This window comes from Pleurodeles waltl, chromosome 4_2 (assembly GCF_031143425.1).
Source record: "Pleurodeles waltl isolate 20211129_DDA chromosome 4_2, aPleWal1.hap1.20221129, whole genome shotgun sequence".
NCBI lineage: Eukaryota > Metazoa > Chordata > Amphibia > Caudata > Salamandridae > Pleurodeles > Pleurodeles waltl.
In genome coordinates this window covers 78,891,716-78,906,688 of record NC_090443.1, presented here as the reverse complement: position 1 = coordinate 78,906,688, position 14,973 = coordinate 78,891,716, and the positions used below count along the sequence as shown (strand labels likewise).

The window sequence follows — 14,973 nt, the reverse complement described above, 5'->3', positions numbered from 1 at the left end:
CAGACTGAAGAAACTGGTACGGAAGAAAGAAGAGACACAGATCTTAAAAATGAAAACGAATGAAAAATGTATAAAGATGAGCAACATACGGTCTTTACAAAACAAGATTCCATTATTCTGAATGTCTTGATTGTCATTGTGCTGCTGCTGAAGGTAAATGTCATGAGATGTCACATCAAGGATAAAGAATGCATTTCTTATATAAAAATACACTTTGTTTTGGTCATGAACTCGCTCATTTGATGCAGATCTGAGTACCTTGCATAAGGATTCTTGGAATTCAGCCTTGGCAATTATGATACCTACAAAGATGGGGTTAGCTCTGACTGCGAAATTCTTTTTTAGTGCCTTGAGTATCACAGTATGGTTTTCAACATCTGGCTCTCGAGGGTTTCATAGGTTTCGTTTTTTTCATTATGTTTTGGAGAAAGCAAATCCAACAATGTGGTGAAGACTTATCTGAGTGCCTCAGATATAATTGCGTAGTTGTACATTCAGCATGATGGTGGAAACAATGCAATAGTTCGGAGGGATAATGAACAAAGTGAACTGCAAAATACAGTAAACGAAAGAGAGAAAAACATGGCTAACAATAGCTCGAGAGTATGATCAAGGGAACAAGACAGAGTGAAATATAGGCTAACATAATGACAGCAATCAAGAGAATATAAACTGTAAAATAAAGTTTTATTTAAAAATAACAAAATAAATAATCTAATTTACACATTTGTAAAGAAATAAATTGCGACTACTCTACACTTTAAAAACAGCACAATATCCTACAAGGACTGGGGAAATGTCAAGGGTATAAGATAGAGGTACTGTTTGGGGTATTAAGTTGCCCATCAGTGGTGCAGTCAGTGATCTATCTTGTCCCATTTGACTATTCATTGCTTCCACTGCCACTTCCAGAGACGGAATCTTACAAATATATCTAATAAAAACTTTTTCAACAACTGATTCTTTTAGTCGTGAGAAATCCCAGTTCAATTTGCGTGTTCCTTGTAAAGGTCCCGGCTGACATCAATAATGTATTATTATTCTTTATTTTCAATTTTTTTATGTAAAACAATACAACAGATCATCATCAGCTGTCATACCCTTCATAATGTAGACCATATAGATAAAGGTGTTATTGATCCATCAGTCTGGGTAACTCTGTGCTAGCACAAGCTAGGGCTATTTGCTATGCATTGTACATGCCAGACATAACACGGACGGTGAATGTGGCATTGAAGTGGATTTGTGCTTGTTGGGAGTTATGAGAGCAGTTTATCAATCAAATTGAAAACGACTTTGGTTATATGTCGGTATTACCATGAGTTCCTTCCGTTATTCACTGGAAAAGGTGGTCTACACCTGCAGTAAATCAGACACTGTCGACCGCCATTTCACACTAACAGAGCTGGCTTGTAATAGACTGGGAACTTCTACTGGACATAAACTGCTCAGAAGTAGAATGCTAACCACGATATGATCTAGCAGGCACGGCCACCTTCGTTAACTGGTTTCAGCATCGCTATTATGCCGGCCGTTGATAACATTGAAAACAATACAAAATCTGATGTACCCACTATTTCACACCTGCTTAGCATTTTGTAAAAGTGCTCCAAAGTGAATGCCCTCTTAAATGTCACAGAGAGGCAAGAGTGTGTGAAAAAAATTAAATAAAACGAACAACGGGACAAGTATCTAACAAGGAATTCAGATAAGTAAACGTTGCTCACACTCATTTATTTTGTAAGGGGGGTGGCTTTCCCAGACGTCCTGTCAGCTCACTTTTCATTAAACCATGTCTGCAACAATAATATTCTAACGCTTCTATGGGACAACACAATGTCTTAAGCAGAAACCCGTAAACCCATTAATATAAGAAAATAAAATTCTTCAGTAGAAGATTAAAAGGATTAAAAGGGGAGCTACTTCCCCTTTTCTACAACAAGTGATAACACATTACACAGACAAAATTATTGCTAATTATTATGTAATTTTTCCTACAAAATCCTCCCTCCGCTCCATAGTGTCTTCCTCCAACCTTGAATGCTCCCAATCCATACTGTTGTGGCCGTAAGGATGTTCTGTGAAATTAGAGCCGGCGTACAAACTGAGATGAGACCTTCTTATTGCATGTTTGTCATGAATGTAATTTACTTTTTAACACTATTGGGGTACTCAGTTAAAAAGTTGTTCCATGAAGGTTTTGAAGCGCCTGATTGCCTGTATATTTCGTTACACAGGAACTTCAGAAGAGAAAGTATCACGCTCAACATTCTGTCCTCCCACACTATTGAGCTCATTTCAGTCACTCCTCCACCTTGGAGGAATGATGGATGGCATACCTTCCACAAAGCACAGCTCCTACCTGGTGTTCAAAACTAATCCTCGCCTATATGATTTCTGAGCTGCTGGCTCATGAATTCATGCACTCTTCATATGGATCAAATATTTGCTGGGGGCAGTCAGTCCGGATACTCCATCTCAATGTATATAAACACTGTTGCTGACTTTATTTAATCTTCTAGTTAATCAAACTGCTCTCAAGGGATTTTCGTGGGAGCCCTAGGGTCCCCCTTGGTCTCAGCATAAACGCTATTCTTGAGCTGGAGAGTCTTTGATGCCTTTTCTTGGTTCTTGATTCTGATAGGAAACAACTCTATCATTATTCTAGTCAACATGTACATCTAGCAGGACATCGCACCAAAGAAGCAATTTCTCCCTCTCTCTATTCCAGCAGCTGCTTACTTGGGGACTCCACTACTCATATGATTTTTTACTGTTAATCCCTTCAGAAGTATTTCCTTAATTGAGGGTTTGACTGGTACTTTAAAATCCTTCTGGTCTTCGGTTTGTAAGTGAACATGTAAGTGACGATATTTATCAAGCACACGGTATCCAATAAGCAGTGTGTTCTCACCAAGAAGTATGTATGTATGTGACATATATATCAGAAACTAAATACAAGTCAATGGTGCACTGCACATAATATTTAAAAGGTGCAGGTCTTTTAGGGTTTAGAAGAAACACACGGGGAAGTTAAGTAATTTAAGCTTTGGTCTTTGGAGTTGATCAAACTATCCATTTTAAACACACTAACTCATTGCAGTACGGAAAAGTAGTCATATATAACTGTTTTCTTTATATCTTTATAATTGTCTTTGTGGATCCTTGAATTAGTAAGTTATGAATGATTTGTAACAGGCCACTTAGCACTTTCATGTCTTTCTTACAGCCAAAGAATCTTATCGGAAGGCGGTGCAGGCCTGACTGCAGTAAGCGTTACGGTGTATTCTTTAGGAGCCATTCATCAGACTCTGTATATGCTCTTCTCTTAAAGCCCTCATGTCTCCAAACTACACTCCAAACAGAAAATGCGGCATTCATACTAGGCACCCATGGGGGATGTGATCATCAGTCCAAATACATGGCTTTGCTATCTTATAGTCCATTGGTGGCTATCACTGGCGACTGGTCTCTTCTTCCCCTTTGGAGCTGTTCCGCCGCATTTCCAGCACTCCACTCTGCACCGCAGCAGCTGGACATCCACCCATCAAACTGTCTTCAAACTCTAAGGGAGGCGCGCAATAGAGAAAATGGTCAACATCTGATCAAAAACTGACATGTGACAGTCATACATCACCCCTCCATTTAATTTGCAGTATTACAGTGGAAAAAAGCGAATTAAAGTCTCTAGTAAACAGTACTCAGATATTCTTCTTAAATTCCAAAAGTGTATTTTTTAATACAATATATTTGACAATGGGACATTTTGTGTATGGTTCAATAATTACTTTCCTGTCTGGTCACTTTAGCTTTCCTATAGCGACTTACATAAACTGCAGACAGGAAAATATGAGAAGCCCTGTGAGGATGCTGGTAAAGAATGGGAGGAAGGCAGCTGCACACGGGCTAGCTTGAAATGGTCAAACTTCTAAGGGACGGAACTAGTGTGATGAACAGCAGTATAAAATCTGAATTTATGAAGGCCATCGTTATGTCATTTATCAGGTTTGTGTCATTTTATCATTTATATTATTACTTATCCTCTAAACTGGTACAGGTACAGACGGTACTATCCAATTTCCTTGGGTCCAACAGAAAGACATAAATTGGCACCTGCAGGTTTATTACATCAGCTGCAACAGTTGCAGATTTCCTGACGTACCCCTGGAAATATTTTATGAATTCCTTTTTTCATCAGTGTAGATGCATTCCCACATAGGTAACTGGAACTGTTCTACAATTATACATGCGGAAGTGAGCAATTGTAGATAATCTGTGTGCAATGGTACACTTTAAAAAATATTCTCCAAGTGAAAAAAGTGTTCAGAGAGAAACTTCTTCCCCCAGTCTCCCCCCAAATATTGTGAGGGGATTTACTCATGCTTTTGGAAGTAGTAAATCCTGACCATTTGCAGGGTGGAAAGCCACCAGAAAAAAAGTTTGAGAACACCCTAAAGCTCTCAAGTTCGTGGATGTTTCAAACACAAAAGTGATTCCTCGCCCTCTAATGGTCATTCTGCACATCTGGAATGGGAATTATTTAATACCACATTTGTGACAACCATGCAATCATAAATCGACCAATTTGTTTTCCATGTGGCTGCTGGTCATATTCTTCTGCAAAAGAGGTCATTATATATATATATGCCTTCCTAAAAACAACTTTATTTTTGAGCAGTTCAACAAGAGAGCTAAGCCAAGCAATTTCTTAAATAGCGTTCAAAAAGTAACACATAATGCATGTTATGAATTCAGAAGTTTCCAGAAATGAACAACTAAGGCTTTGTGGTACTAAAAACAATCTGTGGAGTATCTGTGCTTGCTACGTCTGAGGCTAAAGTTTCAAAAAACTGAAGTGAAAGTATATTTCTTGAATGATTTTTGTCTGAGACGTAGGACACGTTAGTTTTACACACATGCATCGTTGTTGTGGGAGGTGTTCCGATCTCCTGTGTGGGGGAGAGAGTGAATTGTGTTTTCCTCATATGTTCAGTCCCTGGTATCTAGGACGTTCCCAGCAAGGATACCGGAAGGCAGTATCGGGCAGGCGCCTTTCAGTACTAGCAGTGGGAGCAGCAGCTGAAGCCCTGGACATGATACCGGCCCTCCTTGAGCTACTGCAATCTAACGAACTTCACGGCAGTACAACACTAGGCTGAAGTGATGGTACGGAATGCTCGGAAGGCTCCTCCTGCCCTTTTTCTGACCATTACAAACATCCCATCAAAACAGCTTACCTGAAATCTGTGGCTTGCCCTGCAGGCGTGGGCTCAGACGCCCCTTTCGGTCATGTGACACCAGCCTGGCTAACCGTAGGCCCTCGTCCATCAGGGTCTGCTGCATGACGTGCTGGCTCCAGGGCCCATGAGGTGGAAGGCTGATGGGTGTCTCGCTGGGGGCCACAGGGGAGGGGCTGAGGCGCAGGCCTGACCCAGGAACTGAAGGAACAAAGACCACCAAAGGATGTTATTGGAAAGAAACAGAAATAGTATTTTACTGGGAACAAAAGATAGATTGTCAAGCAAGATGTAGTTTAATTTATCAAGTACAGGAAAAGAATCGGCCATGGGCCTTAAAGCTGGACTCAAGCTTTAGCAGCTCAGTCAATCAATCAATGTTTATAAAGCGCAGCTACTCACCCGCAAGAGTCTCAAGGCTCTGGAGGTGAGGGGATGTGTAGCGTTTACCATTGAGGGGAGTCTTAAAAGCAGCATCTCTGCCTGGGATGATCAGGAAACCTACGTGCACTGAACTTTATTGGCAGGGAGCTCTTCAAACCTATGCCCAGATATGGTGGTATATATCTAGAGAAGGGGATATATGCAATGGCCCCATATGATCTCACTCCACCCAGTGTGTTTTTGTTGTATGGGCCTGAAGATGAAGCATGCCACCACAGGGTGGGTGAGGGCTTCCGTCCTTTAGGTCAGCTCGTCAGGCAGGATTCTTAAAAGTGCAGCACTAAATAGGTGTTTCCCCTTCCTTTTTCTGGGTAGCTATGTGAATACAATTTATAGGAAGACATGCCCTTATGTTTTCTCCCATTCCCCATTTGATTTATAGATTTTTTTGTTTCGTACAGCTTCAGATTCTGGTGGTGTTCGATGCAGGGATACTGAAAAGCTCTTTAATTTAACATGTCATTTCAGACTTCAAAGGGTGCTTAAAAATTGACAGTCATATAACTGCAGACCTGTTCAATATATTGCATTTAGGTAAAACACATCTTTATCCAGTAGCATCTCCATGGATCACTGCCGTAGTGCTAAAAAAAGAGCATTGCACAAGCGGAAACGAGATAATGCTTCATGTGTAAATAAATAAAACGAAGGTCTGCAACCGAAGGGCGCTCGAGGGGCCGGAGCGAAACCCCGCCGAGGCTCTCGAGTAATATATTGCGCCGAAAACGCGACGCGAAAACAATGGTGGGGGACCGGAAGTGGTCTCCCCCTCGGAGCGCCCCCACTTCGCTCCAGGACGGAAGCGGAAGGAGGAAGGGGGCCATAAACTTGGTGGTCCAATGGGGGGCTGCTGCGGGGTTTGAAATTCCCCCTTTGCGCCTGGGGCCAGGCTAAGGCTTTAAAAAAGGCTGCCCGGACCGGAACCCCTCTTCTTCTTTGGGGTGGCCGGACAGCGAAGGACCAAAGACAGCGGCGAGCGAGGAGAGCGTCCGGGAGCCGTCGGTGGGAGCTCAAAGGAAGGACGACGTCTCGTTTATATGATCCGGCAGGAGCAGCGAGCAAGGAGAGAGTCAGCGCAGGACTGTGGAATCAGCAGCGTGTGGAGCGACGAACGAGGAGAGCGGTGGGGACCCACCTTCAGGATCCCAACAGACGGGGAGAGCAAGGAGATCGTGGTGGAGCCACCGGCAGGAGCCCATAGGAAGGACGACGTCTCGTGCCAGGTCCCGGCAGGACAGTGAGACTGCAGTCGCACAGGTACCGGGGAACTGGGTCAGTAGTGGAGGCATCCCTGAGCCCCGAGGGCAATTCAGCAGCACAAGTTTCCTGAGCCGCCTGCAGGGCAGCGCGCAGGTCGGAGAGTGCACATTCGTGGGGGCAGAGCACCAATTTAACCCAGTAAACCCCGGGTTGAAGCTCCGGCAACACAATCGGTTGCTAGGGAAATCCGGACCAAGCGAAATTTTCCCTGAAGCGAAGGTACCGCGCCGCTAACAGTTATTAGGAACCCGGACCAATTTTCCTTGCATCATGCAGCCTCGGCCCTAAGAGACACATGGTGCGGGCCTTGGGCGTTCATAAAGGGAAGGAGAGTCAGCACACCCGAGGCACCTAAACGAGGGCCCCATACGTGAGCAGTCAGCCACTCCTGGATTTAGCATCTGGGGCATATTTCTGCAGCTGGAGACAGGCGCTATCAAAAGTAAGCAAAGTTTTGTTACTTTCAAGAGGGCAAAGCCACGCCCACGCACGAGGAAGGGAAGAAAGCATTGCATTTTCTGCCATATTAGAGTCCAACAAAGACTGCCAAAAAAAATCCACAAAAAAACAGAAAGGAACAACCAGGGAAAGCCTGAAGGCAACGCGACCTAGTTGAGCAGCAACAAAGTAACTTAGCGGCCAGGGACAGCCCGGAAGGGCGACGTTACCTGCCCGCAGTCACAGACATAAACTAATTGAGTGCGGTCAAGAAAAGAGACACAGAACAGCGGCCAGGGACAGCCCAGTGGGGCGACGCGATCTAGCCACACGCACAAAACAGAAATAAACTCAGAGGGCAACTGGATTGAGCCACCAGCCTTGGGGCAACCTACAGGACGACTCTACCAGGCTTCAACCAAAGGCACAAACACAACCGGGGCAGCCCAGGGGGCGACGTGACCCGTATAGAGCGACGAAGCATTAGCAGGGGACAGCCCATCCAGGGCGACGCGACCCTGTTACTGGCAACCCAAAGACCAGCATCAGCACAGCTCATCATGGAGATCCACAGAGAAAACCAAGAGCTCAATACAGAAGAAATCATAAAGGCAGCAAGGGAAGTGGCGGCAACACACAGCAAACACTGGATCCTGAAACAGATCAGGGGAAATGGAGCAAGTGAGGTGCCAGCACAGGAAGGGCCCAGCGACAACAGAGCGAGTGTCTCAACCAGAGACGAGGAGGAACCACAGAACAAGGCAAAAAAGCGACAGAGGAACGCAAGCAGAGGGGCCAAGAAAGGAGACAAGAAGGAAACAAGCGAGCATCCAGAAGCAGGGCCCTCAGGACCAAGCAAATGAGGGAAAGCGAATACGGGTGAGCAAATTAGCGCAATTGTACAAGAATGCTTAAAATCAATGGCACCATTGCTATTTGCGAAGCCAGCGGGGGTGCGTGACATGGAAGGGTCTGGGGAACAGAACCCAAGGGGGACACACACTCCAGCGACACCAGGGAAAAAGGGGCCCCAACAGCTAAAGCAGCTACGCCACATGAACAATGCCCATCACCTAACAGGGGGGAGGGAGAGGCGACACCCTCAGGTAACAAGGCATCCCCAACCCAAGCCTGGAGCAGAGACAATGAGGGGGGCAGGCAACGCAGCCCAGCAACAGAGGGGTTGACACCAGAGGCATATAAAAGGGGGCGCCTTGGGAGACCTTACATGGTAGCAAGAGCACCTGGCCTGGCAAGCATGATTCCTCTGGCAGTAAAAGAGCGTATTTGGCGCAGAGAGTTCATCAACATATTTTCACTCCTAGAAATTCAGGTCGAGGGTTTAGACTTAACTACGATAGACAAGAAGGAGGATGAAAGAAGGGAAAGAAATAGGGTAAGGAAGGAAAAGAATTTCGACAACTGGCTAGACGCTTTCAGAATTATGGCTTGCATCATAGTTGAAAGATTCCCACACTGTGCAAAAGACTTATGGCTCTACGAGTCAAAGATTCACGAGGCGCAAAGGCAGTTCACGGGGGGATGCCTGGCTAGATTACGACAAAGGCTTTAGGCTAAAAATGCAGGCCCATCCGGATATGGAATGGAACGAAGAGGACGTAGCAGGCTACATGTACAAAATGATGATAGCGAGGGAGGCTAGGAGCTGGGCCAACAAGGGCGACCAGCCCTTTCGTGGGAGTTTCCACAAGGGTAGGCAAGAGAAAGCGAAACCCTTCTACAAAAAAATCACACTACCCACAATGGAAGGGGACACAGGCCGGGAAGGGATCAACATCAATATGCTATAAATACGACAAAGACGACTGCACATGGGGGGCAGCATGCAAATTCAGACACGTATGCTCCACAAGCGGAGGAGTACACCCCGCAACAGAATGCAGAAGAGGGGGAGGTAACAGCCAGAAGAAGGAGAAAGCAAAGAAGAAATAGGCAGGGCGACATGGTAGCCTGGTTGGGGAGAACAGTAGAATTGGCTAGATCCCCCATAAACACAGGCATTTTGAGGCAGATAGCCAACGAGTACAACAACAAAAAAGACGCAACATTACTATGTGAAGGTTTTGAACAAGGCTTTAGAATCCCCTCCAAATGTAGAAGCCACAAGACAGAGGCCAAAAACCTGCGCTCAGCGGGGGACCATCCCACAATAGTAAAAGATAAGATTGATAAGGAGATAGAGCTAGGAAGGGTAGAAGGCCCGCTAACAGGCCCCCCGACACCCGGCTTAATCATCTCTCCTCTAGGGGTGGTACCAAAAAAAGAACAAAGTAAATTTAGGTTAATCCACCACCTGTCCTACCCCGAAGGTTATTCAGTGAACGATGGCATTGACCCAGGCGACTGCGTGGTGGGGTACGCATCAGTGGAGGACGCAGTTGACATAGTGTGCGCTAAGGGTCGGGGCACCCTAATGGCAAAAGCGGACATAGAGTCAGCTTTCAGATTACTCCCCGTCCACCCGGAGAGTTACCACCTCTTGGGTTTCAAGTTTGAGGGAAAAACATATTTTGACAAGGCGCTGCCCATGGGATGCTCAATATCCTGCGCATACTTTGAAAAATTCAGCACGCTCATTCAATGGGCACTGCACAAACAACACCCAGGTGGGGGGAAACTCCACTACCTAGATGATTTTCTATTTGTGGGGCAGCCCAGAGGACCGGAATGCCAGACATTACTAGAGGCTTTCCAAAAACTAACAGCTAAGCTAGGTGTCCCGCTGTCCGAAGACAAAACCACAGGTCCCACCACCAAGCTAGTTTTCCTGGGCATCGAGCTGGACTCAGTAACAGGCACATCCCGCATCCCCCAAGACAAGGTAGAGGACCTAGCAAAGGACATTAAGGGTCTCCTGAGCAAGCAGAAGGCGACACTGGGTGAGCTACAAGAGCTAATTGGAAAACTAAATTTTGCAGCAAGGGTCATCCCAGTGGGAAGGGTTTTCGCCAGGCAAATCTCCCACCTAACGAGGGGGCTGGAGAAAAAACACCACCACGTCAGAATGAACGAAGGGGTGAAACAGGACCTGGCAATCTGGCTTGAGTTTTTGGTGAGCTTTAATGGCACGCTAATATGGAGAGAGGGCTGGGTGTCTGCGAAGCAGATGGAGCTTTACACAGACGCAGCAGGCAGCACAGGCTTTGGGGCCATACTAAAAGTCAAATGGTGCACCAAAAAATGGCCGCAGACATGGGCACCGTTAGGTATCACAAGGAATATCAGCTCTTAGAATTATTCCCCATCATGGTGGCTCTAACAATTTGGAAAAAACAGATGAAAGACATGAAGCTCACACTGTGGTCAGACAACCAAGCAGTCGTACACGCGATTAATAAAGGGGAATCTCAACGCACGCTGGTGTTAAAATTACTGAGGTACATGGTAAAACTACAACTGGCAGGAAACCTTGAAATCAGAGCGAGGCACGTGCAAGGCATTGTTAACAATAAAGCAGATGCACTCTCTCGATTCCAGATGGGGTGATTCAGGAGCCTAGCCCCCGGAACGGAACGGGAGACGACACCTTTACCCACCAGCCTGCAAGGGCTGGTGGAGGGGACCTATCAGTGCTAGTAGGTCAGGCCCTAGCACCTAAGACAGTGAAAAGGTACGCAACATATGTGGCGTGAGTGCAAGAGGTCACAGGCCTGAGGGATTTTACGTGCCACGACGAAGCACAAACAGCAGTGAAAAAATTCATACATTGGGCTTTCGCAAAGAAAAAATCAAAAGCATGGGCACAGGCGTACCTGTCCGCCATGGCTCACATTAGCAACGTAACAACAGGCAGAGATCCCACCAACTCACACAACATAAGAGCAGCAATGAAGGGGTGGCGCAGACTAGAAGGGCACACGAAGGACCAGCGGCGCCCAATAGATTTCAGCACACTCAAGCAACTCGTGGGAGTGCTCAAAGGTCTGTGCAGGAATAATTTCGAGTGCACCCTTTTCAAAGCGGCTTTCTCGTTGGCATTTTTTTGGGATTTTAGGATAAGCGAGCTAGTTGCCCCTCCAAAGCAGGGAACTCCACCACATGCATACAATGGCAGGACGTACAGATAAGCCAGAGCCGCATGCAAATACTCCTAAGAAAATAAAAAACTGACCAATTCGGAAAAGGGGCAAACATTGAGCTGAGATGCTTGGATGACCGCGAAGTGTGCCCAGTGTGCAGCGTGCAGGATTTCCTAGAGCTAAGGCCGGAAGGGTATGGGGCACTCTTGAAACACGAGAATGGGGAATGCTTGAGCACATTCCAATTCAAAGCCGTGCTCAGGGGGGCTCTATCCAGGGCAGGACTCACGGCAAGCGATTTTGGCACGCACTCATTCCAGATAGGGGCGGCAGCAGCTCAACACGGCATGTCAGCAACAGGCATAAAAGCAATTGGCAGGTGGAGCTCTAACGCCTACAAAGGCTACATAAGGAAACAACAACCAAACAAGCAAGAATAGCAACCCTCTCCACTGTCCCCTTCCTCACACAGGTACAGAACACAAAACAGCATGGGTCATCGGTCACTCCTTCGTAAAGAGGGCACATGATTGGTGGCTTTCAAGAGTTCAACAACGCCCGAAACATACAAGGGTAATATGGTTCGGTTTCCCAGGCATGAAATGGGAACACCTGCAAGGCAAGCTAGAAGAGATCATAGCCTTGCAGTGCGAAGGGCCCGATGTGGTAATAATACACCTGGGGGGCAACGACCTAGCACAACTAGGGAGGAAGGGCTTATTAGAGAGCATAAGGAGGAACCTCACGATGGTCGCAAGGTGCCTACTCAAATCAATGTTGATCTGGTCAGAAATCATCCCCAGGCAGAAGTGGAGGGGGGCAAATTCCACAGGGGCTCTGGACAAATCAAGCAAAAAGTTAAACGTATCAGTGAAACATTTTTGCATACAAAAAGGATGGGAAAGCATCAGACACGGGCTAATCAACCTGCAGAGACCAGAATACTTTGCAGAAGACGGGGCACACCTGTCTCCCCTGGAGACGGAGGTTTTTTGGAAAAATTTGTGGGCAGCACTGCAACTCGCAGGCTGCGAATAGAGGGATCATGACGGGGGAGCCGCCTATTTGGGCGGTAACCCATTGGCGGCATGGCGGAGAAGGTCAGCGAAAGAACAACGAAGGCCACACCCAACACAGTGGGGTGGCAGGGCTACTTACCTTGGGACGCCTCACGGCAGGGTTAGTCAGTCAAGGGAGGTACTCGAAACACGGCACTCGCAGCCCGGGTCCGCCGGAGAGCAGGATACAAGGACTAAACAAGGTAGCGAGTTAAGCCTAAAAAGAAAAGGATACCCTCCTATATATAGAAAAGGAATAACACCAACGCCAAGGGGCAAGATACACAAAGTACTAAAAGCGAGAGTGATTGGTGGCAAAATATTGATGGACAGATGACATGCAGATATTACAATTTATGGGGGCTATTAAGATGCAAAGTGTGTAATGACAAACCTTAACAACGTAAGAATATGATTATTTATGACATCGCATTACCCCCATGTTGGACATACACCTGAAATGACGGAATGATTCATGGCCCTTATAAAAGCAGGGCAGACAAGTTGTAAATCAATTGTAAATAAACTGCGGCCAATATTTTCCAAAACAATAACAGAGTCATGTACTACTTATATTATGGGAATGGGCCGACTGGAGGGGTTTATGCTTACGCCTGCCTGGAAATGCCATCTGATTTTGTCAACCAAACAATAGAAGGGAGACCGATCCATTATAACCTCTGCTTTTGTTTGCACCGCTGGACAAAGCACTCGGCGAGGTATTTGAGAAAGCAACTGTTTCTGGGTGTTACCTGTCACCTTTCAGACGGATATTAACAGCTGTTGGCAGCTCTTTGTTGCCTCACGGTGGACCACTCAGTGCGAGAGCCAGACTCACTTGCCTGGATGACAGTCTTTTGTATTGAAGTAGAGTTTGCCAAAAATGTGAATGAATATTGTGCATAAAACGGTTACTTTTTTTTTTTTTAATTGGACAGCTGGGTAGGCCTGGGTACCTTAACCTTCGCGCCCTCAGACAATTCATGGTTAATAAATCAAAAAATCGTCTTTCATTTCATGTCTCCCTCCAAACTTCAGCTCACATCTTCTACCCCACACCTCTCTCATTACGCCTCTCTCTCTACGTCTCTGTGTACCTGCCCCATATTAGCTCAACCCTGCACCGCAACTGGCTACATCACCCCTTTCAATACACTTCTCATTCCCACACCTCTCTCACAAGTCATGACCCTTCACATCTCTAGTTATCACTGTGCCAGACTCCACATTTCTAACTCAGTTTCCTCCTTCTACCTCAGCTCTCTCTGTCTCTTCCTCTTTTCAGTTCTCTATACCTCACCTCTATCTACATCATTCGTCCTTGCCTCCATCTCCCCACTCTAACTTATTTCACTGTTTCCGTCTCATTTCCATTTCTCTTCTTCATCTACATCACAGCTCTCGGCCGCATCTTTCTTTAGCTTACCTATCACTCACTATCTCTCTACCCTTCTCTGTCCTCTAATGAGCTCAGAACCCCTTACTTCATCGCTTCACATCTCTTCACCTCGCTACTTCATTTCCGTGTCTCTACCTCATGCTTCTACCCACCTCTCTCAATACTTGACCTCTCAATTTACCCAACCTTTCATTCAGTACTTCGCCCTTCATCTCCCCTCTTTCTCTCTGCACCACCGCCTGCTCTGCCTTACCTCTCATCACCTTACTTGTTTTCACTATCTCTCAGCCTGTACCTAAGTCGATGTTCTCTATCACTGCTTCTCCTCTCTCATCAGATTCTTCTCTATTTCAACTCACTCACTATTTTCTATTCCAAAATGGTAAGAAAATGCTTAGTCATGCTTACAACTAAGGGGTGTGGAATTTTACCCTCTATATCTACTTGTCCTGTAAAATGATCCACTTCTTCTTTGTGGTGCTGTGCACAGAATGACAAAATATGGCAGCATTCGCTTTACATAGAAACTCTGGTAATAGTTTGTTTGATTATGTCTGGGTTCATGTAATATTAGGGGTTCGATTCTAGCAAGATTCTGATTTTGCTACCTCTCTTGGCAAATCTTTAATGATCCGGAATAGGAGTTGAAAAGAGCAGAAATTCCCTCTGCTCACTCATGAGTGGTTTGTTGATTCGGAACCCAGATTTACGTGATGCATGAACAATGGGCCATATTTTATGGCCAGAAAATTGCTTTGGGCATTGGCTGCCTGAGCCTGTTTTCCAACGCCTGCCCAGCCAATAGCCATTGCACATGGTGAGCATGTAATGCTCCCGCACCCAGGCTACACCCTCCAATGAATTGCAATGCCCTTCCCACCATCCTCCTTGCTTTTCCCTGCCCAACAGTAGCCCCTTCCTCATGTTTAGACCTACCTAGAGCACATGGTAAATGTGAGTGATAATATCCAGAGAAAAAGGGACACCATGTGTGCAACTGCCTGGAAAAATAGGTGTGTACGGTGATTTCATGTTGATATTCCACGCTGAAAGCTCGTAATTGCATGGTAATATGAAGTACTGCCTAAACGTACCGG

General features: G+C 46.0%; 1 protein-coding gene across 2 annotated transcripts in view; it reads right to left on the bottom strand.

The window, feature by feature from the left end:
• Positions 1-670: 670 nt before the first annotated feature.
• NAB2 (NGFI-A binding protein 2) overlaps positions 671-14,973 on the bottom strand; it is a 134,817-nt gene continuing 120,514 nt past the window's right edge. For both annotated transcript variants that reach the window (XM_069230776.1, XM_069230775.1), the window contains exons 6-7: positions 5,238-5,438; positions 671-3,565 (exon numbers count right to left, since the gene is read on the bottom strand). In XM_069230776.1, coding sequence (XP_069086877.1) covers positions 3,456-3,565; positions 5,238-5,438 — 311 coding nt within the window. In that variant the 3' untranslated portion in view covers positions 671-3,455. The remainder of the gene's footprint in view (positions 3,566-5,237; positions 5,439-14,973) is intronic.